This window comes from Misgurnus anguillicaudatus, chromosome 4 (genome assembly GCF_027580225.2).
Source record: "Misgurnus anguillicaudatus chromosome 4, ASM2758022v2, whole genome shotgun sequence".
Classification (NCBI taxonomy): Eukaryota; Metazoa; Chordata; class Actinopteri; order Cypriniformes; family Cobitidae; genus Misgurnus; species Misgurnus anguillicaudatus.
This window is the reverse complement of record NC_073340.2, coordinates 1953268-1979426: the sequence shown is the minus strand read 5'-3', so window position 1 is coordinate 1979426 and position 26159 is coordinate 1953268. Positions and strand designations below refer to the sequence as shown.

The window sequence follows — 26159 nt, the reverse complement described above, 5'->3', positions numbered from 1 at the left end:
TCACACAGTGATGTGGTTTAAATCAGCTTGGTTCCAGACAGGCTGACTGTCGCGGCATAGGTGTGTTACCCACAGCTGAGGATTTAGCAAATTGGGGGCCCAATGCGAAGGTATCTATGGTAACTAATGGTCACCTTCCGATCTTTAAAAATGAAACAGGTCGACTCGTTTGACTAAGGCCTGAAGCCCCACTGTTGTCGTTAACCCCCAGGGGTCCAAAAGCATGGCGCTGCGTTTTGACGTGTTTTCTCCTTATCATAGCAGAATCAACTTAAAATACTCCATCATTAATAATCATACACTTATGTGTTTGACATCATTTAAAACCGTGAAGGGTCCTCTTTAATTAGTGTACATTCACAATAACAACAGATCTTTGTGTTTTTGTTAAATAAAGAAAATAAACAGGGTGTGCATTCTGACATTTCTGTCTCCGCCAGCTGTCTCTTAAAACACGTTACAAAAATCTGTTGAAACTCCGCGAATTCTCGTCACACAAACATGATGCACATATCCAAAGATGCCTGAAATGTCTACTTTTAAACAGGCAATATTTGTTTTCGATTATAATTAGCTTGTTTATATAATCTGCATTGAAGTAAAGAGAGTACCGCTGTTGACATGGTAATGAAGACACGAGCTGTTCAAACCATAACAAGCAAAGCGTAAAGTTTTATCAGATTTAAAGACTTTACCGCATGTTTGGATGCAGAGGTGATTCTAGGGTTAGAGCTTTAGGGGTGCTGAGCACCCAATGAGCTCCGCTGCCACCACCCACTCTTTTTTCCTACAGAAACCAATAATATGTCTATTGTAAAATAACTATCATTTTAACATTGGTTCAACTAACTCTAAAATCCAGATTTTTGGAGACCTTTCAGGCATGAAAACGGGTCAGGGGTGAAAAAAATGAGAAGAAAATTACCCCTCTAGAGCATGCTCCCCCTTAGACTTTTTTTAAAATTAAATATTTTAAAGCATCAATCTGATGAGTTTTGAGATGCATTTATTGCCAACCTTTTTATTTCTAATTAGTGGCGAGCTAGCACTTTTTTGCCATTAATGCCATATTAAAGTATCAGGACAAAAGGTGGGCTACAGCAGCAGTGTGGGTATGGTTTTATGTGGATATACAGTGTGTCGTTTTAAGCCTTTGTCAAAATGACAAATCTCCTAATTTATAACTTTTATGCCTACAACATATGGTAGGTTTATTAATAGTTTGTTAATTTGCAGCTTTTCTTTTAACAGTCCTTTAATTGAACCATTACCTTTACTAAAACAAAACCCTTGTGACTCCTGCACTAAGGGTTAAAAACGTTATCCCCTTCATATTTATCTACATGTGACAAACTAAAAAAATATTTATTGTCTAGTTATAGTCAGACAGTTAGTGATTTCACACATAACTTACCGGTACTGGTGGTATACAGTGATATGTAGTTTGTTTTCACTCTGTTCCAAACGCCATGTTTTCATGACGACTGACCAGAAAAGACGCACGTGACGTCATGTTTACATGACTCCCGATTGTTAAAATAAGTCTCAAATTAACGATAAATCATACAATAAACTTTAACAACGGAGAAACACGTATATAACTACCTACTGAGACGCACAAAACTGCATGCGTCTTGCGGAAGAACATTGTAACCGGCGCTACTTCTCTCCGTTTAGGTCTATGGACGAGTCACCCAGGTACTGTGCTACTCCGCAGCGCGCGGGTACCCGCCGGACTTAAATAATCCGAAAATAAACACTTATTATACGTGTACCTTGGTGATTCAGCATAAGACAAAAACACGGCTTGAAAGATTGATTCGTGATGTACTCGCTCATTATAAACATAACGTAAACATTTTGTAAGATTTGAACAAAAAAGGTGCATCACAACACTTTTAACTGATTCTCACTCTGCGTGTGTTTCGCGCTGAATGACGGTCGGGCTAAGCGATGCAGGTACAGAGAAGTAAAAGAAGAGGATGACACCATTTGCTAAGCGGGGAGGTTTTCATTTTCTACCTTAACATATACATTTTAAACCACAAACTACGGAGTATGTTTTGGACATTATTTAACCTTGTCAAAGACGAACGAACATTTTAGAATAAATCAATTTCTTGCTCCAAGTTTTAGGGGTGCTGAGCTCCTTTTTAGGGGTGCTGAAGCACCCCTAAAAAGGGGCTAGCCTCGGCCATGTTTGGATGATAAACTTTACACACACGTGAGGAATAACTTCATTTATGTCTGGACATTGAGGAAGAGAAGCGTTTATCTTTAACGTTACCTAAGAAGAAGAACAATGGAAGACGCAATGGAGGAGGATATATTCCTGAAGAAACTGTAAGTCATTTATCTTCATTTATATTTGCTATGTAATATGCTTATGGCTTGTGCAGTTCAGCCTACACAAGCGACCTCAGCAGACTGCACGCTTCTGATTGAAAAACTTTCGCATTGTTTACAAATGAGGACGCGTGATCGTCACGTAATAGCAAATGCTGTGTTAGACACAGTTATTCACTTTCGTTTTCTTCATGGCAACTTTAAGTAAAGGGCGATTTATAGTCGTGCGTAACGGCGTAGGCTATCCTTAGCCTGTGCGTAGCCTGACCTGCACCTCGCAAAAATTTTAACAGCGCGTCAGATCTACGCGGACAGCAAGCGCCGTGATTGGTCCACCAGAACCCCTCTCGTCAGGTAAAAAAACTGCGTCATAGGTATTTCCGTTTGTGACGGTGAAAACAAAGATGAGCCAAGTTTAGGAGTGATTTAACTCAAACTGCATCAAAAGTCTATTTACTTCCATAATTGGTGGTCTTCTCAAATCATTCAACAAGTTGCTGTTTCTTCTTCGTTTGTGGGTTAACTTGCCAAGCTTCTTCTTCTCTGACGGTCGCGCTGCTACTGTGGTTACACGCGTGGATACTGCCTACCAGCGGTTTGCGCGTGTGTTTGCACGTCGACGCGGAGGACGATGCAAAAGTATAAATGAAAACCGACGCGGAACCTACGCGTCGCGGCTACGCTGTAGGACCTACGCATGACTATAACGAGCCCTTAAGGCTGCACTGCAAGATCTTTTAAGTGTGTGCTGTAATATGATTCCATATATTGTTTACAATTCCATCCATTGCGCTTTACACGCGACACCGTTAGGGTTAGTCCAAATGTACATGATAGTTTATCTGAATGTAGTGCTATCATTGAAATGTACAAATCAGATATGTATGTAAGGGTAAGAGGTGTTGACTCGAGTCTTGTGACTTGGACTAGAGTCAGACTCGAGTCATGAATTTGATGACTATAGACTCGACTCTACAAAATGTACAAAGACTTGCAACTCGACTTGGACTTGAACATCAATGACTCGTGACTTCACTTGGACTTGCGCCTTATGACTCGAGAAGACTTGCTACTTCACACGAAAACCTGGGGAATTTTTTTTTCACACGGCCGCGCCGCTCTCAGTGTATCTGCATCTGTGAAAAAAATGTGCACAACCTGCATGCAGAGAGCACGCGCGCGGCCTGCACGACAGCCAATCACTGTAGTCCCACGTTGGTTTGGGTGTTGTTGGGACCGTACCAGCAGTACAGCTCAGCAGTGGTGTAGTGTACGTGATACGCAGGTACACGCCTTATACCCACTAGGAATTGTTAAGGAATTCCGTATACCCACTAAAAATAACGCGAGGATGCGTAACAGCATGGTTTTGTGACATTTCAAACTTTTAGTCATAGTGAAGCACTGACCAGCATGCTACACTTGCTACTTTAGCGAGTTGAAATGCATATACATATTAGGCTATATATTTGGTGTGTTTGACTTCCTGCCGACTGCGCGATCCGATCGGCATATGAAATTACTATAGCGGCGCGAAAGTGACTGGGGAGCAGACCGATGTGGCGCCACAGGCGAGTGACAGCAAAGTATCGCGAGAGTGATTCCAGTTATCACATGGAGAAATCTGCTTTGAATCGCTCTTGCGGTACTTTGACATCACCAATAGGTCTGCTTAGCGCCAAATGAAGTCGAACCTGCAGTGTAGCTGCTCACGCGACACTGTAAATAAACAATCCATGTGAAGTGAACAAGTGCTGCAACATAAAATCCGGAGAGTTAACAACGCACATGTGAGTAAACAACATTTAAATCATCAGTCCAGTTTATTACTTTATCTGGAGGTAAGGCTCCAAATGCAATAAAATAAGCCTGTGTTTATGTCCTGATGATTTTTAGCTGCCTTCAGCATGTTTGCTTGTGCTTCACAGTGTTAAACTTTCCTTCTCTGTATTCATTTATATATCTACGTTCAAGATTTATATGATCTTAAACTTCTGTTTGATTTGGGTGTCTAATATTAGGCAATATGATAATCTTGTAACAATAATTAAGTAAAAGCCTATTTTGATTTTTAGACAATGCTTATATTATATGCAAATTAGAGTTAATTCATGGTCATCTTAAATGTGTATTAAATAAAAACATTTACACCATTAAATTACACATGGTAATGTTATCAATAGTTGTCAGATAATAGCTATTGAAAGAGTGGATTTTTTTCTTCTTCAATGCATGTGTTAGCCACGGTTTGAAGATTGTAAAAAGTTTATTTTAATTTTAATTAACAGTTGAGTAGCTTTTGGCCCTGAGTTAGATGTTTATTAACACTAAACTAGTCTAAAAATCAGTCCAGTTTCCCCAGCTGTAAATGCAAAATGGCTATTAAAGTCTTTTTTTCTCTTATAATAAACTGACATGTTCATACACATTCAGTTTATGTGTTTATGAGTAAACTTTCAGAATGCTCTCAGTTACATGAATATCTATACTGTATGCATCTGTGAGTGTAGTGGTGCATATGGGGTGTCGCGTTGGGACGAGTGAGCATAAGGGTCAAAGGGAAAACAAAAATCTAGACTACACCACTGCAGCTAAGTCACTACGCTCGAACTGATTTTGCCAAGTGAGAGATGTCCTCAGGGCAACATATTGTGTTGACCCAAGGACAACATTTTTCTAATTAAAACCTAAACCCACACCAAACCCCAACCCTAACCATAACCAAACCCTAAAATCAGAGGGACATGATAAGTGAAAAACAATGGTCTAGAAACAGCTAATCCTGGTTGTAAGCTTAAACTTAAAACAAACTGTAAACTTATTTCTGAAATCTGATTGGTTGTTTGAAATGTTGTCCCGGGGTCAACATAATGTTGCCCTGGGGACATCAACCACTTGGTGAAATCAGGAGAGCTAAGTGACTACATTGACATGGCAGAAGGACAGTATGCCCTTTTGTTCTGGGCACTGAACAGTAAGACCCCTTCCTTCACTCTTTCAAGTAGCCATCCGAGTCTTGGCAGTGCCTGCTTCTAGTTCTCCAGTGGAGCGAGTTTTCAGCCATGGTGGCCATTCTGCGTCCCTATCGCGCACAAATGACTGACAGACTTTTGGCCAATTTGACCTTTTGCGAATGCAATGCAGTATAGGGGCCTCCCTCCACCTGTCCACAGCACGCATTTTATTTCTGTGGTAAGAGGACTTGAAATGACTCGAAAGTAAAATGGTAGGACTTTGGACTCGACTTGAGACTTGTTGGCTTTGACTTGTGACTCGACTCGGGACTTGCCTCGTCTTTGACTCGAGTTGACTCGGGCCTCGAAAGCAAAGACTTGAGACTTACTTGTGACTTGCATAAAAATGACTTTGTCCCACCTCTGCCTTAGTAAGGGTATACCGTATTTCTGTGGACAATTTATGCTAACAGCTGTTTATACTCTCTTACAGGTATGCATCCCTCTCATCAGTACAAAACTATGAAGTGGAAAAACATATTCACACTTTTTGGACATAAAGTTATATGGTAACATGATCAGCTCTGTTGTGTATCAGTTTCTTATTTTATACAAGTTAAGTTTTTGAATAGGGTTTGTTACCAAATAAACTGAACATGTCCTACTGACCTTCATTTCTATTTTGATTATATTGTTAACTTAATAAACCTCAAACAAACATGTATACATTTGTCCTCACATTCTTTACTGTAGTTCACTCTCAGATTCCTGCCTAAAGGCTCATTATGCAGCTCATTATGCAAGTCTTTTGTTGCTCAGCTGTCAATCAATCCTTCTCGCATACGGCCCCTCTAAACAAAAACTGTCTTACAATTCCTAAACAATATATTGTTTTATGTGAATGAGTAAGCAGAATGATTTTCAATTCAATTCAATTCAATTCAATTTTATTTATATAGCGCTTTTCACAATTTGGTAATTGTATCAAAGCAGCTTTACATAATAGATGCAGTGAAAAGCACAGAAAATCGACAGATAGCACAACATAATAAACGATAGCACAAGCAGTTAAATTTGCTATGGCTATAAATCAACATTATAAACAAACGTATTACTAATGTAACGTATAGAAGTTAAGCCCAAAAAGGCTGCCTCCCCGGGTTGAAAAACCCCCTAGGAGAAAAAAACCCCGGAATTTTAGCCGGGGAAGTAAAAAAAGTCATAGGAGGAAAAAACCCTTGGGAGGTATATATATATATATACACATTAAAACGGAAGGAGATTGAGCGGAGATTAAGCGGAGATTAAGCGGGTGCTGCCGGTGGTCTTTGGTCAGGCATCAGCTGGACATCACGTCGAAGAACAGCTAGTAGATCAGTTGTGTGCCGACTTTCACATGTACCGGAACTGGATCTGTTTGTCTCGTCCTCGGGATCAAGGACGAGACAGGGAGAGAGACACAAAATCTTATTAGCGTAGGGGCCGTTCACATAGAAAACAAGTGTCACACAGTAATGTGGTTTTAGTCAGCTCGGTTCCGGACAGGCTAACTATTGCTGGTTAAGTGTATTACATATAGTTAATGATTTAAGAAACGGAAACAGAACTCGTTTGACTAAGGCCAGAGGCCCCACTGCCGTCGTTAATGCTAACGTACAGTGGCAAATGGTTCTGTATGACATACTATTTTAAGGTCATGGGAAAAGGCCAAAATTGCAAGCCGGCCATATTTGGCAGTTAAGACTCAGTCGAAAACCAATTCAAAGTTTCAGCATATTACTAAAGAGTATTAATGATATTTACCATGCTTTGAAGTGTTGACCAAAAAAAAAAGGTTTTAATTTATTCATTAATTTATTTATTTATTTATTAGGTTGTACAAGCTAGCTATTAGGAGATAAGTACCATTGTTAAAACAACTATTTGAAAGCCTTGTTAAAGAGAAAAGTTTTAAGTCTAGATTTAAAGTTATCTACTGTTTTTTTAATGAAAAAACTCTAGACTACTAGATTCTGTTTAGAAAAGTCTCGTTGAAACATGTTTAGTATGGGTTTTATGGACTTATATCAGTGACTTAAAAATTTAGCTTTTTTAAAAACCATGCATAAACATTATTCTCTCAAAAATACAAACATGTACATACATGTAGCTCATAAAATATTGTAGCCCAGTTTGAGCTGAACGAAGTGTTATGAAACACTTGCCATTATTATGTTTTAAAGCAACTGAAAAAAGACCAAATGTAAGAGCATGTCACAACAGTGTCCTAAAATGGTCGGACCCCAGAGGGTTAATGCAGGTTCAGTGGCAAACGGGTCTGGATGGCATACTATTCAAAAGACACAAGAAAGCGCCAAAATCACAACCGGACCATATGTGCCAACCCGTTTGACTAAGGCCCGAGGCCCCACTGTCGTTGTTAATGCAGGTTCAGTGGCAAACGGTGGCAAACTATTTACCGTAATTCATTTTGAAGTGTTCATGCTAATAAGATTTTTATTTATTTATTAATTAGGTTGGTCTGTGTTATGACCGTGAGTGCTTTGTTCCGTAAAAATAACTATTGCGAGTTTAGTACCTTTACTAGACAAATTATGTGAATGCTTTTTGAAGAGAAAAGTTTTAAGTCTAGATTTAAAGTTATCGACTGTCTCTGATTCTCGGACATCGGTTGGTAAATCATTCCAGAGCTTAGGGGCTAAGTAGGAAAAGGATCTTCCACCTTTGGACACTTTTGATATTCTAGGGATAATCAGGTGACCAGAATTTTGCGACCGTGGTGCTTGTGGTGGATTGTGTTCTGATGGTAGTTCTCTGGGATATGGGGGTGCTAGGCCATTTAAGCCTTTTTTACCAGAGTACCAACACATCTCTACTGTGTCTGTTCCTCGAACAAATAAATACAGAGCACCGTTTACCTCGTCTCGCACAAATCTTATTAACATAAAATTAGAACACAATACATTAACAGATGAAACTCAAATGTTAAAATTCGGCCTTCTTAACATTAGATCGCTTACCAATAAAGAACCTATTATCAATGAAATAATTACTGACCAAAACTTAGATGCACTCTGTCTAACAGAGACCTGGTTTAAAGCAGACGATTACATCAGTTTAAATGAATCCACCCCACAAGACTATTACTATAAACACGTTCCTCGTCTGAAAGGGAGAGGGGGTGGTGTAGCTACAATATACAACAAAATATTCAAAGTAAACCATAAATCCGAACTAAAATTTAATTTGTTTGAAATAATACTGTTAAATATGGAAATAACTGATTGTAACAAAAAACAGCTTTCGTTCATTTTAGCTACCATATATAGGCCTCCAGGCCACCACACAGATTTTCTTAAAGAAATAGCAGACTTCCTATCTGAACTCACAGTCACTGCAGATAAAGCTCTTATCGTTGGTGATTTTAATATTCATGTGGATAACCCAAAAGATGCATTAGGACGTGCGTTTATGGATGTTCTTAATTCTCTCTGTACTGTATTAAACAAAACGTGTCAGGGCCAACGCATACTCGTAAGCACACATTAGACTTAATTCTGTCACTCGGACTCAATATTAATGACATCGAAATATCACCCCAGAGCGATGCCATTTCAGACCATTGCCTTGTGTCATGCACAATACTTCTAGATAGGACCGCTCAGTCTACAACATGCTACAGATTAGCCAGAACAATTATTTCCACCACTAAAGATAGCTTTATTAGCACTCTTCCAGACCTGTCTCAAATGAAACATGTAGCAGATAACCGTGAAGATCTGGATATTATAATAGAAAACCTGAACAATGTTTGCACTAGCACATTGGATGCCGTTGCTCCCATTCGAAAAAAGAGAATCAAAGAAAAAACGCCAGCTCCATGGTATGATCATCATACTGCAGCCCTTAAAAAAGTAGCCAGAAAAATGGAAAGAAACTACCGAAGCACAAAGTTAGAGGTATGGCGTTCAGCATGGAAAGAGAGTGTTCAACACTACAGACAGGCTATTAAAACCGCCAGATCTACCTATCTCAGTACGCTTATTAAAGAAAATCATAACAACCCTCGTTTCCTATTTAGCACAGTTGCGAAACTGACTAGAAACAAAGAACAAACAGAAACCAATAGTAAACTCCAACACAATAGTAATGACTTCATGAACTTCTTTACTAACAAAATTATGTTTATTAGGAAAAACATTGAAACTACGCAAGTGGCCACCACTATACTCAAAAGTACATTTACCACTAGATTACCAAACGAACATCTTGAGTCATTTAAACCTACTACAATAGAAGAGCTCTCTAAATTAGTAATGTCATCCAAATCATCGTCATGTATACTAGACCCTATTCCCATAAAATTACTAAAAGAGGTATTTCATGTTGTGTCAGACACGGTACTAAATATCTTTAACTCTTCACTAGAATTAGGATACGTTCCAACAGCTTTCAAACTAGCAGTTATTAGACCGCTCATTAAAAAACCAAACCTTGACCAGGGAGATCTTAATAACTTCTAAAATATTAGAAAAAGTAGTGGCAAGTCAGCTACGCACATTCATAGCGAATAATAATACATATGAAAAGTTCCAATCAGGATTCAGGCCCCACCATAGCACAAAGACAGCGCTGCTTAGAGTTACAAATTACCTCCTTTTAATATCCGATCGTGGTGAAATCTCAATCCTTATATTACTAGACCTTAGTGCAGCCTTTGACACAATAGATCACATAATCTTACTCAGTAGACTAGAAAACTATGTTGGCATCAGTGGTCAGGCGTTAGCCTGGTTTAGATCGTATCTAACCAATCGCTATGACTTTGTTTATGTAAATGAGGAAGAGTCATATCACTCCCCGGTTAAATTCGGCGTACCACAGGGATCAGTTTTAGGCCCTATCCTATTCTCGTTATATATGTTACCTCTAGGAGACATTATCAGGAAACATAACATAAGTTTTCACTGCTATGCGGATGATATCCAGCTTTACATCTCGTCACATCCTAGCGAAACCCACCAGTTTGCTAAGCTAATAGACTGCATTAATGATATTAGGGACTGGATGGCACATAACTTTCTTATGCTAAACTCCAATAAGACTGAGATACTTATTATTGAACCAAATCGCTACAAACATAATATGTCAGATTACAAGTTGTCCATAGATGGCTGCACGGTGGTGCCATCTTCCACGGTTAAGAATTTAGGCGTAATGTTCGACAGCAATCTAACTTTCGATAGTCATATCTCCAACGTCTGCCGCACAGCATTCTTCCATCTTAGAAATATCTAAAAAATACGCCATATGCTGTCTGCATCAGACGCAGAAAAGCTTATACATGCTTTTATGACCTCTAGAATAGACTATTGTAACTCATTACTCGGGGGATGCCATGCAAATCAGGTAAACAAGCTACAGCTGGTTCAAAACGCCGCCGCAAGAGTGCTTACTCGATCTAAAAAGTATGACCACATTAGTCCAATTCTGGCATCTTTACATTGACTACCAGTTAAATATCGCATACAATTTAAAATATTACTAACCACCAACAAAGCCTTAAATAGCCTAGCGCCCTCGTATATTAAAGAACTACTATCAGAATACAATCCACCACGTAAACTGCGGTCACAAAATTCTGGTCTTTTAAATATCCCTAGAATATCAAAAGTGTCTAAAGGTGGTGGATCCTTTTCCTACTTTGCCCCAAAGCTCTCGAATGATTTACCAAACAATGTTTGAGTATCAGACACAGTCGATCAATTTAAATCTAAACTTAAGACATTCTTCTTTAACAAAGCATTCACATAAAATATGTCCAGTAAATGTACTTTTCCAGCAGCAGTTATTTTGTCTAGAACAAAGCACTCACACACCTCATATGGGTAATACACTATTGCCACAAAAGTTAGCCTGTCTGGAACCGAGCTGACTTAAACAACTATGATGTATGACACTTGCATTACATGCGAACGGCCCCTACGCTAATAGAACTCTGTTTTTGTCTCCCTGTCTCGTCCTCGACCCCGAGGACAATGAGACAAACAGACCCAGTTCCTGTTGCTGTGAAGGTCATCGCACCGCTGTCCTTCAACGTGATGCCTAGCCGATGCGCGACCAACGACCACCGGCTGAACCAGTTTAATCCGCTTACCTGCTTCCTATTCCTACCGTATCTATATATATATATATATATATATATATATATATATATATATATATATATATATATATATATATAAATATATATATATATATATATACATATATTAATCTCTCCCAATGGTTTTTGTCCTTCTAGGAGTTTTCCCACCGTTTTTTTTTCCTAGGGGGTTTTTAGTCCCAGGGAGAGTCAGCCAACTTTGGCTTAGCTTAGCACTTTACTGTATATGTAACATTATTAATACGTTGTTTGTACGGTTTAACCTTAGCCGCTATGTTCTACTGCTTATATTATCTATTGATTTTCTGTGTTCTCCTCTACATCTTCTCATGTAAAGCTGCTTTGCAACAATTAACACTTGTGAAAAGCGCTATATAAATAAAATAAAATAAAATTCAATTGAATTGAATTGTTATGCTTTCCTGAAATCCACTGTATTTTCAGTGAACACTCATTGATGACTCGTACTAGCTCGTTGTTGCAGTGAGTGAGTGGGAGAGGACCCGTGTGGGTTGCTCATACTTTGCTTTTAGTTCATTTATTTTTTTGCACCCTTACCTCGGACCTGAGGGTAGGTTTCTTCAAAGTGTCTGTTTAGTTTTGTAATGGTGTTTAATGTCCCCACTTTTGACAACAGCAACAGACTCGCGAGCAGATGCGGCTCTCTGCTTTCTTCCCTGCACACCTGTCTGTAACTGTTCGCGCTGGCGCTGCACTCCTGTGTCGATGTAGGACCCATATAGCGCTACTGGGCTGACCATATATTTGCCTGATATAAATTGGATTTTATAATAACGTTAAATAGCGTTTGCTATTTATGTATTTTATTGTGTTAAAAGTCTTTGCGGTTCGGATGGACGCATCTCGCGGTCCGGATTCGGACCGGAGTCCGCCAGTTGGGGACCCCTGGTTTAAACGAATGTAGTCGTCTGCTTTAAGACAGGTTTCTGTTAAACAGAGTGCATCTAAGTTTTGGTCAGTAATTATTTAATTGACAATAGGTTCTTTATTGGTAAGCAATCTAATGTTAAGAAGGCCGAATTTTAACATTCGAGGTTCATCTGTTAATGTATTGTTTTCTAATTTTATGTTAATCAGATTTGTACCAGATGTGGCAAGCGGTGCTATGTATTTGTTTGTTCGGGGAACAGATACAGTTGAAATTATTCTGGTAAGATCGACTCAAAGTGCTGGGATATAAGTGATCTTGACATATCACGGCAGCTAACAGATGGACGGTTAAGCCGATCCGTCTGTTTCCTGACCTGGGCCCTGGATAGTCAGACTATCAGAATTAAGACTATTGATCAGATTTCTAGTGAGTATAGCACTTCCTTCCGATGACGGGTGAAGGCCATCTCGGGTTAGGAGGAATGGTCTCCCCCAGAAATGCTTTCAATTGTCTATAAACCCTACGTTATGCTGAGGGCACCACTTTGACATCCAGCCATGAAGAGACACTAATCTACTGTGTGTTTCATCTCCCCGGTAGGCGGGGAGGGGACCAGAGCATATTACATTTTCTGACATTGTTTTTGCAATTTCGCACATCTCCTTAATAGTATCTTTGGTGATTTCCGACTGGCGGAGCCTGGTGTCATTCGTGCCAGCGTGATAACAATCTTAGAAAACTTCCGCTTGGCATTAGCCAGCACTTTAAGTTTGGATCTAATGTCAGACGTTCTGGCTCCCGGTATACAGTCGACTATGGTGTTTGGTGCCTCAATGTTAATGTTCCTGAGTATAGAATCTCCAATGACCAGGGCACTTTTAACAGGCGTTTCAGCTGGTGTACTGCTTAGGGGATCGAATCTGTTAGAAATTACCGTATGGGTCTTAGATGGACGCCGTATATGACTATGCCGCCTGACAGTCACCCAGTTAGTCCACCGACTTGACTCTGATGTCGGATCCGAGCCATGTGTATTTTGATAAACACTATGCACGCTCGATACAGTATTTGTAATATTAACATTAGCATCTGATGTCGGAACCGAGCCATTAGTCTTTCGCTTAAAGGCGGAGTCCACGATGTTTGAAAAACGCTTTGGAAAAGGAGACGGGCCGACTACCAAAACACACTTATAGCCAATCAAATCAAATCAAATGCCGGGTTGCGTATGTGTGGGGCGGGTCTATCAACAGAAGGCCCAGATTCTATTGGGGTAGGGGCGTGTTTGTTTAGGTGATTTCAAATATCAACATTGGCTTTCAAACATCATGGACTCCGCCTTTAACACTATGCATGCTCGATACAGTATTTGTAACATTAACATTAGCGTCTTGCTATCCTCAACTAGCGTTCGGATGTGCGATTCTAGTTCAACAACCTTCTCAGTCAACCTTACTATGTCAATACACTTAGTGCATGTAAACCCCTCTATGCTAACGGCAGAAGCTAAACTATACATGTGGCAAGTAGTACATGTTACAATAACAAGCGGAGTCTTACCGCTTTCATGCTGGGTGATGGCGTCTTCGTTTACCCGAACGCGGTCTGTGAAGCTGCATCGCGTGGGGTGCTCGCTTGTTGCACGCCTCGGTCGCCTGCGAACGTCTGGGGCCAGGGTGATGTGAGGTACGCTGAATCTGCGAAGGCCGGGCAGCGGCTCCTCCACAGCTTCCCGATCGCTTACATGCTGGGCGATAGCGTCTCCATTCACCCGAACGCGGTCCGTGAAGCTGCATCGCGTAGGGTGCTCGCTTGTTGCATGCCTCGGTCGCTTGTGGACGTCTGGAGCCAGGGTGAAGTGGGCGCTGTACCTCGCGTTGGATCTGCGAAAACCGGGTATCAACTCCTTCACAGCTTCCCGATCAGGTGAGGACAGGTCTGAAAAGCATATATCAGATGAATTCGCCATTAGATCGGCAAATGCTAACTTCAGCCGGCACCGTTTGTTGATGCTAGCGGGCTATATGCTAAAACTGGGTGTTTATTAGTGATAAATCGTTTCACGTGGTAGTACTGCTCAATAATCTTCACGGTAAAGTATTCCTAAGATAAACTAATAAGTTATATTATATAAATAGAAATAAGAAAGTAAGAAAATAGGATTTAGATGATGAACTCGACGGAGCTTATGTGGCCTCATAATCTTTAATAAAAATGCAAATCTCCTTCCTTCCTCCAAAGTTGTCGTGTGCTGTGCAGTGATAGCCTACCGGTGCTGTGCAGTGATAGCCTACCGGTGACTTCTACTCGACGGAGCAATGCTAATGCACTTGACGTGCAGGGCACGCGTGCTTTTCTTGGGGTAAAGGCCCATAAAAGGAATATGGGGTCAATCAGTCGTAACGGATAACCCCATTCGAAAAAACTTTCCGAAACTTCTAGGAAAAAGGAGGCGTGAGTTTGGCTCAGAAATACTCTGTTACAAGCTCAACTGCTTTTTTAACACTTTGCTTATGTTTAGCATGATGACTACAACTCTTAAACTGTGTTAATAAGTCAGAATGCATGAAATAGCATTAAACCTCCCCTTTAAATGAAAAGACAAATACAAAAGCATACGTTTCCTTCAAAATAAATAATTTTTTCATCAGTTGATTACTTCGTATATATTTATTAAAACATACAGTATATATAATTATCAACATGTTTAAAGGTCCCATATTTCAGAGCTTTCTTGAGTTCTATTTTAGGTTATGATGACCTTAAGAATAAAAAAGAATATTTGCAGTTTAAGTACCAAAAACAATCTCTTATTTACAGCTCCTCTTTTAGGAGCTCTGTGAAGAACAGGTCGTTTTGGCCTGTAATAAGTAATATTCAAGAATAAAGGTTAGGGCTGGTGTCTGTAACTTAGGAAAACAAACAATGTCTTGGCTACCAAAGACTGTAACGTAACAAAAAAACACAACACGTAAGCATCAAGTCAGCAACACGTTAGCCTTACGTTAACGTTGCATAACTGTGTACAATATATAATTTCAGTTTTCTCTGGCTCCATAATATAACTTAAAATTAAGGCTGCATGATAAATCGCATGCAATTGTCACACGCAACAAAGTAGAGACTGCAACATCTTTAAGTAGATTCCTCGAGAAACCGGCATTGAACTGGGCCAAATTGATGACGTTGAAGATGTTTAGAACAGACGGTTAGGTCGATCTAATTGTTGTTGAATTTCCGAATAAATTAACATTAACCATTGTTCTCATATATATTAATGTTTTTTCAGAAGCCTGTGCAATAATTTAGTTTCCTGACATCCATCGATTTGACAGCATTTTCCCGACATGGTGCGATATTCCTCAAGGGTTTGTTTGGCAAAACGTCTCGGTTACGGATGTAACCCTCGTTCCCTGAAGGAGGGAACGGAGACGTCACGTCGTGACCGACGAATTGGGAGCTCGCTTAGAGAGACCAATCTGCTTCGAATACTACTAAAACGCCAATGAACTTGGCATTGAGATATTTGCATAATGCTGGCGCCGCCCCGCCAGGTGCGTATATAAGGCGCACGTGCAAATAGGGAAATCAGCTTCTGTTCGCTGAGAAAGCCGGAAGGTGACCGGCCTAAACAGCAGGTGGCAGCACCTGTGGCGACGGGACGTGACGTCTCCGTTCCCTCCTTCAGGGAACGAGGGTTACATCCGTAACCGAGACGTTCCCTTTCAGTCGGTCACTACGGCGTCACGTCGTGACCGACGAATTGGGAAACCCTACTAAAACGCCACTAGGGGCTGACCTCTTCCAGTGTCTGCATAAAGCCCTCCGGTTCCACTTAAGGATAGGAGAATTAGGTTTTAAGGCAGAAGGCCGGGCACTAGATGTTCCTTTAACCCCACAGTAGTGCCAGCGACTGGGAAGCGCCCTATCTGAGCGGTATAGGAACGCTGCGGAAGCCACCGCCCCGTTAAGGGCTAATGGTGGGCGAAAGTCAACCGTAGTTGAGGTATAAATGACAGCCGTGGCTGTGTAAGCAAAGCAGTGCTCTGCTAAGGGAAACGTGGGCTGGTAGGATTAACCCCACGGAATAATACTCACAAAGGAACCCGTTGGGACACAATGTGGGGCCCTGGCCAAACACATAGGTTCGTAAGAATACAACTAGTGAAAGGCTGACAGCCAATGCTCCGCAACAAAGGCTGTCAAGGCAGTGGAGAGAGCAAATCAAACCATTACGCATTTTTGCTCTGTTAGCCTTCCATACTGAAACTCAATTTGGAGCCTCAGTCGGAGGCTGCAAGCTGACTTGCGAGTCTGCTCTCCGTGTCCTCCCTGGTGAGGACAGAACACGAGAGGACACAGGCTCGATACGAACATTGTAGAATCTAATGAACGTATTAGGTGTCGCCCAACCAGCAGCTCTACAAATGTCTGTTAGCGAGGAACCACGAGCTAATGCCCAAGATGAGGCAACACTCCGAGTGGAGTGCGCTCTCAAATTAAAGGGGCAAGGAATGCCCTGCAAATTGTAAGCTAGGGCGATAGTATCAACTATCCAATGAGACATCCTCTGCTTAGTGACAGCTTTCCCTTTCTGCTGGCCACCATAACAAACAAAGAGCTGGTCTGAGGTCCTGAAGCTTTGCGTGCGGTCCACGTAGAATCGCAGTGCGCGTACGGGGCACAACAAAGCCTCGGTTGGGTTTGCCTGCTCCAAAGGCAATGCTTGCAAGCTCACCACTTGATCTCTAAAGGGAGTAGTGGGAACTTTGGGCACGTAGCCTGGTCTGGGTCTCAAGGTCACGCTCGAGACAGAAGGACCAAACTGAAGGCACGAATCGTCAACAGAGAATGCATGTAAATCCCCTATTCTCTTCACCGAGGCCAATGCTAGTATGGTCAAAGCCTTCATGGATAGAAGCTTCAGACTCGCAGACTGCAAAGGCTCGAACGGAGGACTCTGTAGCGCTTTCAGCACCATGGACAGGTCCCAGGGAGGAATAGAAGGAGGGCGCGAGGGGTTTAGCCTGCGAGCGCCTCTCAGGAATCTAATAACCAAATCATGCTGGCCCACTGATCTGCCGTTAATAAGTGAGTGATGCGCAGATATAGCGGCGATATCAACTTTAATAGTGGATGGTGACAGCCTACCATCTAACCTTTGTTGAAGATATAAAAGCACAATGTTAATAGGGCATTCTCTGGGGTCCTCGCGTTGCGAAGAGCACCAGGTGACGAAAAGGTTCCATTTTAACGCGTAAGCCCGTCTCGTAGACGGAGCTCGTGCCGCGTCAATAGTGTTAGATACCGCCTGGGGCAAATCACTTAAACCTTGCGCGCGCTCAACGACCAAACGTGGAGATTCCACAGGTCGGGGCGCGGGTGCCATAATGTGCCCCCTCCCTGAGAAAGAAGGTCCTTCCTCAGGGGAATCCGCCAGGGAGGGGCTGTCGCGAGGAGCATTAATTCCGGAAACCAATTCCTGGTCGTCCAATATGGGGCGATCATTAAAAGGCTCTCCTCGTCCTGCCTGACTTTGCACAGTATCTGTGCTATTAAACTCACTGGGGGGAACGCATATTTGCGCATGCCCCGCGGCCAGCTGTGTGCCAACGCATCCACGCCGAGGCTGCCCTCGGTTAGTGAATAAAACAGGCGACAATGGGTATTGTCCGGTGACGCAAATAGGTCTATCTGCGCTCGACCGAATTTCCTCCAAATCAGCTGGACCGTCTGGGGGTGGAGTCGCCATTCGCCGGGGCGCGCTGCTTGGGAAAGCGCGTCTGCCGCTGTATTGAGCGAGCCCGGTATGTAAATGGCACGAAGGGACCTCAGATGCTTCTGACTCCAAAGGAGGAGATGACGAGCGAGATGCGACAGGTGACGAGAGCGCAAACCGCCTTGACGGTTGATATACGCTACGGTCGCAGTGTTGTCTGAGCGTACTAGTACATCCTTCCCTCGCAGCTCCTGAGCGAAGCGTACGAGTCCCAGATATACTGCCCATAACTCGCGGCAATTGATATGCCAATGCAACTGGGGTGCTGTCCACACCCCCGAAGCCGTGAGCTCGTCGTACGTGGCTCCCCAGCCCGTGTCGGAGGCATCTGTGTGCACAACAGCATGCCGGGAGACCTGTCTCATGGACACGCCGGCCCTGAGAAACGCGGGGTCTGACCACGGGGGGAATGTTAGGCGACACGCAGGTGTAATGGTTACACGATGAATGCCAGCGCGCCACGCTCTCCTCGGGACTCGATCGTGAAGCCAACGCTGAAGCGGTCTCATATGGAGCAGCCCGAGCGGTGTCACGGCCGCTGCTGCTGCCATACGCCCCAGGAGTCTCTGAAATTGTTTCAGAGGGACCGCATTCTTCCCTCGGAATGAACCGAGGCAAGTCAGAATTGATTGGACGCGCTCTTCTGTTAAACGCGCCGATAAATCGATCGAGTCCAGTTCCATACCGAGAAAAGAGATCCTCTGCGTGGGGCAGAGTTTGCTCTTTTCCCAGTTGACCCGAAGACCCAAACGGGCGAGATGTTGAAGTGTTAGATCTCTGTGTTCGCACAGCGTCCGCCGAGAATGCGCTATTATAAGCCAATCGTCGAGGTAAGCCAGAATGCGAACACCGCTCACTCTGAGGGGCTTTAACGCCGCCTCTACTACTTTCGTGAACACACGGGGAGAGAGAGACAGCCCGAACGGTAGTACTTTGTATTGGTATGCCCGCCCCTCGAACGCAAACCGGAGAAACGGTCGGTGACGAGGGAGAATGGACACATGAAAGTACGCGTCTTTCAGGTCTATCGCTGCAAACCAATCTTGGGGGCGTATTGCACTGAAAATTTGTTTCGGTGTAATCATCCTGAAAGACCTCTTCTGAAGAGATTTGTTCAGGACACGCAAATCCAAAATCGGTCGTAACCCGCCGCCTTTCTTGGGTACTATGAAATACGGGCTGTAAAAACCCGATCTCATCTCGGTAAGAGGGATCGGCTCGATCGCGTCCTTCGCCAGCAGGACTTCGACCTCTGCACGCAGTACATGTGCAACGGACGCTTTCACCGTGGTGAAACGTATGCCCGCAAATTTGGGAGTGTGCCGATTGAATTGAATTTCGTAACCGAGGCGGATCGTGCGTAAAACCCAACGAGACGGACTGGGAAGCTGAAGCCAAGCCCTCAGGGACCGTACGAGAGGAATTAACGGCACTACCGGTGTACCCGCGGCGGGGCAGCGAGGCGGGACAGGCGGGACTGCCGGTGCGTCTGCCGTGACAGCATAAGCATCTACAGTATGTGTGTGTGTGACACTGACCTGAGCCCGCTGAGGTAAACGGTCGTCCGGTCTCCTCAGCTGAGGACGCAGACTCCGAAGGGGTTGCTGGTGGTCCGGTCTCCGAAGGGGAGAGCTCGAACTCCTCAGAACACCCACTGGCGACAGAGGAGAGGGAGGAAGAGCATCTGACTGCCCGCTCACATCTCTCTCGATCCTCTGGAGACCTGGAGAAGGAATAGGAATGCACTCTCTTTGTGGTTTTGTGGGTGCCGGCTGAGAAGCCGGCGGAACAGAAACAAAACGAAACAAAAGATTTTCCACCCGGCCCTCTACCGGTGGAAGGAGCGGTGCCATCACCGTCTCCCGTAGAGTGATCCCATCCAACTCCAGGTCGCCCGTCTCAGGGCCGCTTCGATTTCCGTTTGCCACGGGAAGCGGGTGGTGCGGGCGGGGCGGGCTGCCGACGGCTGTTCCCTCTCCGTGGTCTAGAAGACGTTCTAGCGGGGGGGGCGGAGGCAGCCGCCGGAGGGCGCCCTCGGCGAGGAGCAGACGGGGCCGCCGGCGCTGGGGGGCGAGATGCAGGTCGCTTGCGCCGGGGCATGATCTGAGCGATCGCTTCCGTCTGCTTCTGGGCGGCGGAGAACTGCTGGGCAAACGACTCCACCGACTCGCCGAACAGGCCTGCCTGGGATACGGGCGCATCCAAGAACTTGTTCTTTTCTGCATCCGTCATGTCGGCCAGACAGAGCCACAGATGGCGTTCTTGGACCACCATCGTGGACATCGCACGACCGATCGCCTGTGCCGTGACCTTCGTAGCACGGAGGGCCAGATCCGTAGCGGCCCGGAGCTCCGAAAGCACAGGCGAGTCGTGTCCTCCCTCGTGCAGATCTCTCAAGGCCTTGGCCTGGTGGACCTGCAGCAACGCCATAGCGTGCAGGGCTGAAGCCGCCTCTCCACATGCATGATAGGCAGCCCCCGTTAAACCGGAAGACTGTCTGCAAGCACGGGAGGGGAGGGCTGGGCGATCCTTCCAAGTGGAAGCGGTGGCCGGACACAATTGCATCACAACCGCACGCTCCACGGGGGGGATCCCCGTATAGCCCTTAGCGGCTCCATCGGTGAGGGAGGTGAGGGGGGAGGGCTGAAACGGCCGTAAACGAGTAGAATACGGCGACCTCCAGGTCCTGGTCAGCTCCTCGTGCACCTCGGGGAAGAAAGGTACCGGCGGAGAGGGTTGTGAAACCCGGGCAGCTCCAAAGAACCAATCATCCAGGCGGGACGGTTCGGGCTGTGGGGGGTGAACCCACTCCAACCCGACGGTCTCCGCCGCTCGAGAGAGCACGGCCACCATCTCTGGATCGAAATCCGGCGTCACGACCCGTCCGGAAGGGGGAGGACATCCAGATCCTCAGAGGTAGAGGGCCCACCCTCGGATGCTGCGGTCTCCGTGGACCCGGAGGGAGGCACGACAGATCCAACAGACATCGTAGAACACGACTCTGAAGTTTCCATCGGCGCATCAACCGGCTGTGGATGAGGAGGCTGAGAGGCAGAGGACGAATCCCCTGCCCGGTTCAGCACAGTGATGCGGAGATCATCCTTCGAGAGCTTCACAGCCGCACCGTGGCGGCGATCAGAGCTCGTCGGACGTGGGTTGCGTTTTTCCCGGAGGAAAGACAACCGTCTCCGCAAATCCACAAGGGACATGTTCTCGCAGTGAGAACACTTACCCCCAGCGAACGCTGCCTCAGCGTGCTCGATGCCCAAGCACGAAAGACAACGCTCGTGACCGTCCTTCGGACCCATATACTTCCCGCATCCAAGATCGCACGGACGAAAAGCCATCCTGAAAAGGACGCTAATCTCCGGATATACGAGAGAGTGGCTGCCTTTAACAAGGCACAAAGCTCTCTCGTATCACTCTTTTAGGGAAATTCACTCAGATGCTCAGTTGATGATGCGCACAGGGAAGGCAACGCACACACTAAACTCAAAACAAAAAAGATGCAGAGCCTGTGGAATACTGCGAAGCGTCCGCTGTGGTACTGCCAGTCCAACCAACTTCCGCAATCGATCCCAACAGAGTGAAGTAGCTTCTCAGTAGCAGATACTGCCGGCTTTCGAAGCGATAAAAAGCTGATTTCCCTATTTGCACGTGCGCCTTATATACGCACCTGGCGGGGCGGCGTAGTGACCGACTGAAAGGGAAAGGGTAGTGGATGGTGACAGTGCTCGGGGTGGTGCCTGAAGGCAGTGTGTTTCTGACATCACATTTTACGGAAGTCTCGTAAAAAATCACAGCTGCTTAAAGCAGGCTGTATGCATTTCACTGTAAAATTACTGTTTTGAAACGTATATGGTACTTACATAGCCTCTAGACCGCCGTTATCAAAGAAAAAGCCATGAAATTTCAGATTTGACAATATGGGACTTTAAATGGTAAAGTCATCAGCATAATATTTTTGAAAATGGTGATTACTTGGGTGATGTATTAGACATGATATATTAGAAATGGTTCACATAAAGTTACTGTTTGCTTTTACTACTGGGGTATCATGTTTAAAGAAATAGTTCACACAAAAGTTTAGTCATTATTTACTAAGGCTTGTTTTGTTTTAACCCACTATAGCTTTCTCAGTTTTTATTACAAAAGGACACCAAATAAAATAAATCCATACTTTGACAAACTGCCATATTTTAAACACATATACATTTAGGGAAAAAAACGAATCCATTATTTTATGAAAACCTTGACCTGTGCTGTTTCTTTCTGCTGCTATCTGGTACCACAATCAAGAATGCATAATTAAAAAAAAAAAAAAAAACAAGTAGAGTGTTAAAAAAATCTAAACTTAATTTTTCCAACAAATCTTAATTTTTATAAAATTCATGCTGACAGTTTTTGTTTTTTTGTTCTTAATAGCTTTTAAGCATTTACCAGAACAAAGACCTCATCTTCATATATCATGCAGAGCAGGAAGGAGTGGATGATTTTGACACTGTGTTACTTAAAACTCTTGTTCAAGGTAAAGTCATTAATTCACAGTAATAATATTATAACTACTAACCCCTCTGAATAACAAGTGTTATCTACAGCAGACTTTGGTGTTTGTGTATTTTAAGTCTTCTGATACATTTTGCACTTTGTGTATATGCCAGCGAGTAAGCATCGTGTCTCTGGGGCTACTAATCCATATGCTGATGAGTTGAGATTGGCTGTAACCTGGAACAGAGTGGATATTGCCAAGAGTGAACTCTTCAATGGAAACATTCAGTGGAAGGTAGAGGATTGGGTTACCGGTAACACTTTACAATAACGTTGAATTTTCTTAAAAATTAGGTAATGCATTAACATGAACTATCAATGAATAATACTCCTACAGCATTTATTAATCTTAGCTTTTTGTTAATTTTAGCATTTAAACGTTTAAACTGTTAACATTAGTTAATGCACCATGAACTAACATAAATAACATTAATGTTAATGTATTGACATTAACTAACATTTATGAGAATTATTAAATGCTGAAAACTATATTGTTTATTGTTTGTTCATGTTAGTTAATGCGTTTATGAATGTTAACTAACATATGGTTACTTACAACCTTACTGTGAAGTTTTTCCAGTTTATTTTGAAATATTTTATTTATTAAATAAATGAATTAACCATTAATTATATTTAGCATATTCATGGAATATTACATTAAAATATTACAAATAAATGGATCAACTTTTAATTATTGAGTAATTCATTTTTATTAATACATTATTGAAAAAAAATGGTGCACTTAATTATTGATTTACTGGAATAATTATTGATTTAATTATTTACTTTCAAATAATTTGGTCCTCCATAGAAACTTACTATAAAGTAAATGCTTTCCAAATATTTAAATCAAAGGGAGGGCTGCACAACGTCTTGCAATCCTCAATAGAGTCTTTACTGTTTTGTTGCTTGAGTAATCCTTTCTGTGTGTTTCATGTCACTAATGACCCCTTGGTTTCAGGGGAAGTCATGGGCTTATGGTTAGAGATTCGGGCTTGTAACCCGAAGGTCTCATGACCGGAAGGTTAAGAAAAAGAGGTGCCCCTGAGCAAGGCACGTTTTCCAGTGATAGCTGCCCACTGCTCTGGATGAACTTCACATACTTAACATTCACATGACTATTTTAGATCAGTGGGCAGGGCTAAAGAGGCAGAGATGTAGAAGTAGGCGTTGATTTTCTTTTGCAACTGCGCTTTTTATTAAACTATGTCAAAAGCTGAAAAAAATTGATTTCTATACTCTTAAAAAACAAGGTGCTTAAAAGGTGCTTCACATGCCAGTTAAGAACATTTTTTGGTTCCTCAAAGAACCATTTTGTCAAAGGTTCTTCAAAGAATCATTTCTTTATAGATTTTTATAATCTGAAAAATCTATTTTTTTAACAGAAAGGTGCTTGAGATGTTAAAGGTGCTTTAAAGAATCATTTAGACACATAAGGTTCTTTTATGGCATTGTGAAGCACCTTTATTTGTAAGTGTAAGTTCATGAGCATTGTTTTTTGTTTGGGATTAATTTATTAAAGAAAGTAATTATAAAGTGTAAAACAATGGTGACTTGTGTTAAAATTTTATGATAACCTGGTACTTTTAACCTTGCATACACAGTATCAAGACCTGGAAGATTCCATAACTGATGCTTTACAGAACAATAAACCACAGTTTTTACGCCTCTTCATTGATAATGGTCTGAACATTTTGGATTACATGAGTTACGGCCGATTGGAGGACCTTTACAACTCCATCCCTGAAAACTGCTTGGCCAACTCACTACTTCAACATCTCCTAGGGGTCCGTCAGAATGAGGCTAACACCAAACAGCCAATAAAAATCAGCCTTTACGAGGTGCAAATTTAAAATTAAAGTGTAGGCTTTGCAAGTATTTTTTGCTTTCTCAAACCTTAAAAATGTTCTCCTGCAAATGTTCGCACTCTTATCTGACTACGTCATCTTCTGATGGCAATGCTATTTGCAGGACCAGAACAGAAAAAGTAGTAAACACTGTACAATCAAAAATGATTGATTACCATTTGTTCTTGTTCAGTACTTATTTTGTACTTTTGTTAGTACTCTGATAATACCATGGGACAGTGATGTTAATATGGTTTTAATAATTTTATTGTTTAAAAATAGTTTTCAAATATTTGTATAGATTTATTCATTTTGTTTTGAAAAAATAAATACAATTAAGAATATAAATATAAAATTATAAAAACACAAATCTGATTTCTCTGTATCCTCTCCCCAGGTGTCTCACCTGCTGGAGAATCTGTTAGGGGAGGTATGCCTGCCTTTCTATACTTCTGTACTCAAACTGGACACACGGTACTCCAAAAGAAAAGCTTTTAAGGTACCTCACTTATTTTGTTTATACTGTAGGCAGGGCCGGCCCTGGCCAATTTGCTGCCCTAGGCAAGATTTCACCTGGTGCCCTTTAGAATCACAATTGTGTTCCAATCATTTTGTTCATAAACTTACACAGAAAAAAAATGCACAGCTTTGTCTAGTTTTTCTTAATTTTGAAAATATTTTGGAAACACACGCAAACACACACGCACGCACGCGCGCACATACACACAATACCCTGTCACTCAGGCATTTGATCTTGACATTGTTACTGAGGCGGCAGTTTGAAATATGGACCCGGGATTCAGCGAACGTCAAGGGCAGGAGAGCGGAGACGTCAATCAGACCGGGACGCGGGATTTAAATTACGTTGCACGGACCATGTTTGGATTTCGGTGTTTCTGCACAGAGGTGCCAACTTTGTCTGGTGTTGGTGGGCTGCGCATTGGAGTGCTGGCTGCTCCCCGCGGTGCTGAAGACGCGTGATGGCATTATGCACGGATATTTACGTGCAATCTATTGGAAAGCGGAGGAGTCATTAGTTAGTTGGGTTAGTAAAATAACCAAATTATAGCTTTTAAATAGAAGAAAAAAGTTTTTTTGTAAAGAGATATTTTTTTTAAGTTTAAAAGTGCACAACTCTTCTCAAGGGGAAGAAAGCTATACTTTTCCCCTTTCGTGCAACCTATCGGAAAGCGCAGATGAGTTTGGTTAGTAAAATAATGAAATTATAGATTTAAGTACAAAATAGTATTTATATAAAGAAAAATATTGAAATAAAAAGTGCAAAACTCTTCTTAAGTGGAGGTAATAAAGTAAAATAACGAATAATAATTATATTATAACGAATAATAGTTTCCAATTGGTTGCACGTAAATATCTGTGCTGCCACTAGTACTCCGTCCGAGCGCGTCTTCGGCACCGCGGCCGGCGCTCCGGTGCGCAGCTTGTTAATACCGGGCAAAGTGAACAAGTTGGTGTTTCTGTGTAGAGGCATTGGAATTTGGACATGGTCTGTGTAATATTAGGTGAATTCCGCGTCTCTGTCTGATTGTTGTTTCCGTTCTGATCTTGTTCTTGACGTTCGCTGAATTCTGGGTTTGTGTTTTGAACTGCCGCTTCAGTGCAGTAT

At 42.8% G+C, this 26159-nt stretch overlaps 1 protein-coding gene across 2 annotated transcripts in view; it reads left to right on the top strand.

Annotated features, from left to right (window-relative positions):
• The window catches only part of LOC129421552 (transient receptor potential cation channel subfamily M member 4), a 188401-nt gene that overhangs the window by 101535 nt on the left and 60707 nt on the right, over positions 1–26159 (top strand). For both annotated transcript variants that reach the window (XR_012369175.1, XM_073866543.1), the window contains exons 9-12: positions 22563–22665; positions 22799–22920; positions 24290–24526; positions 24930–25031. Coding sequence is in view for 1 of the 2 variants with exons in the window: in XM_073866543.1 (XP_073722644.1) it covers positions 22563–22665; positions 22799–22920; positions 24290–24526; positions 24930–25031 (564 nt within the window). In the remaining variant the exon portion in view is untranslated. The remainder of the gene's footprint in view (positions 1–22562; positions 22666–22798; positions 22921–24289; positions 24527–24929; positions 25032–26159) is intronic.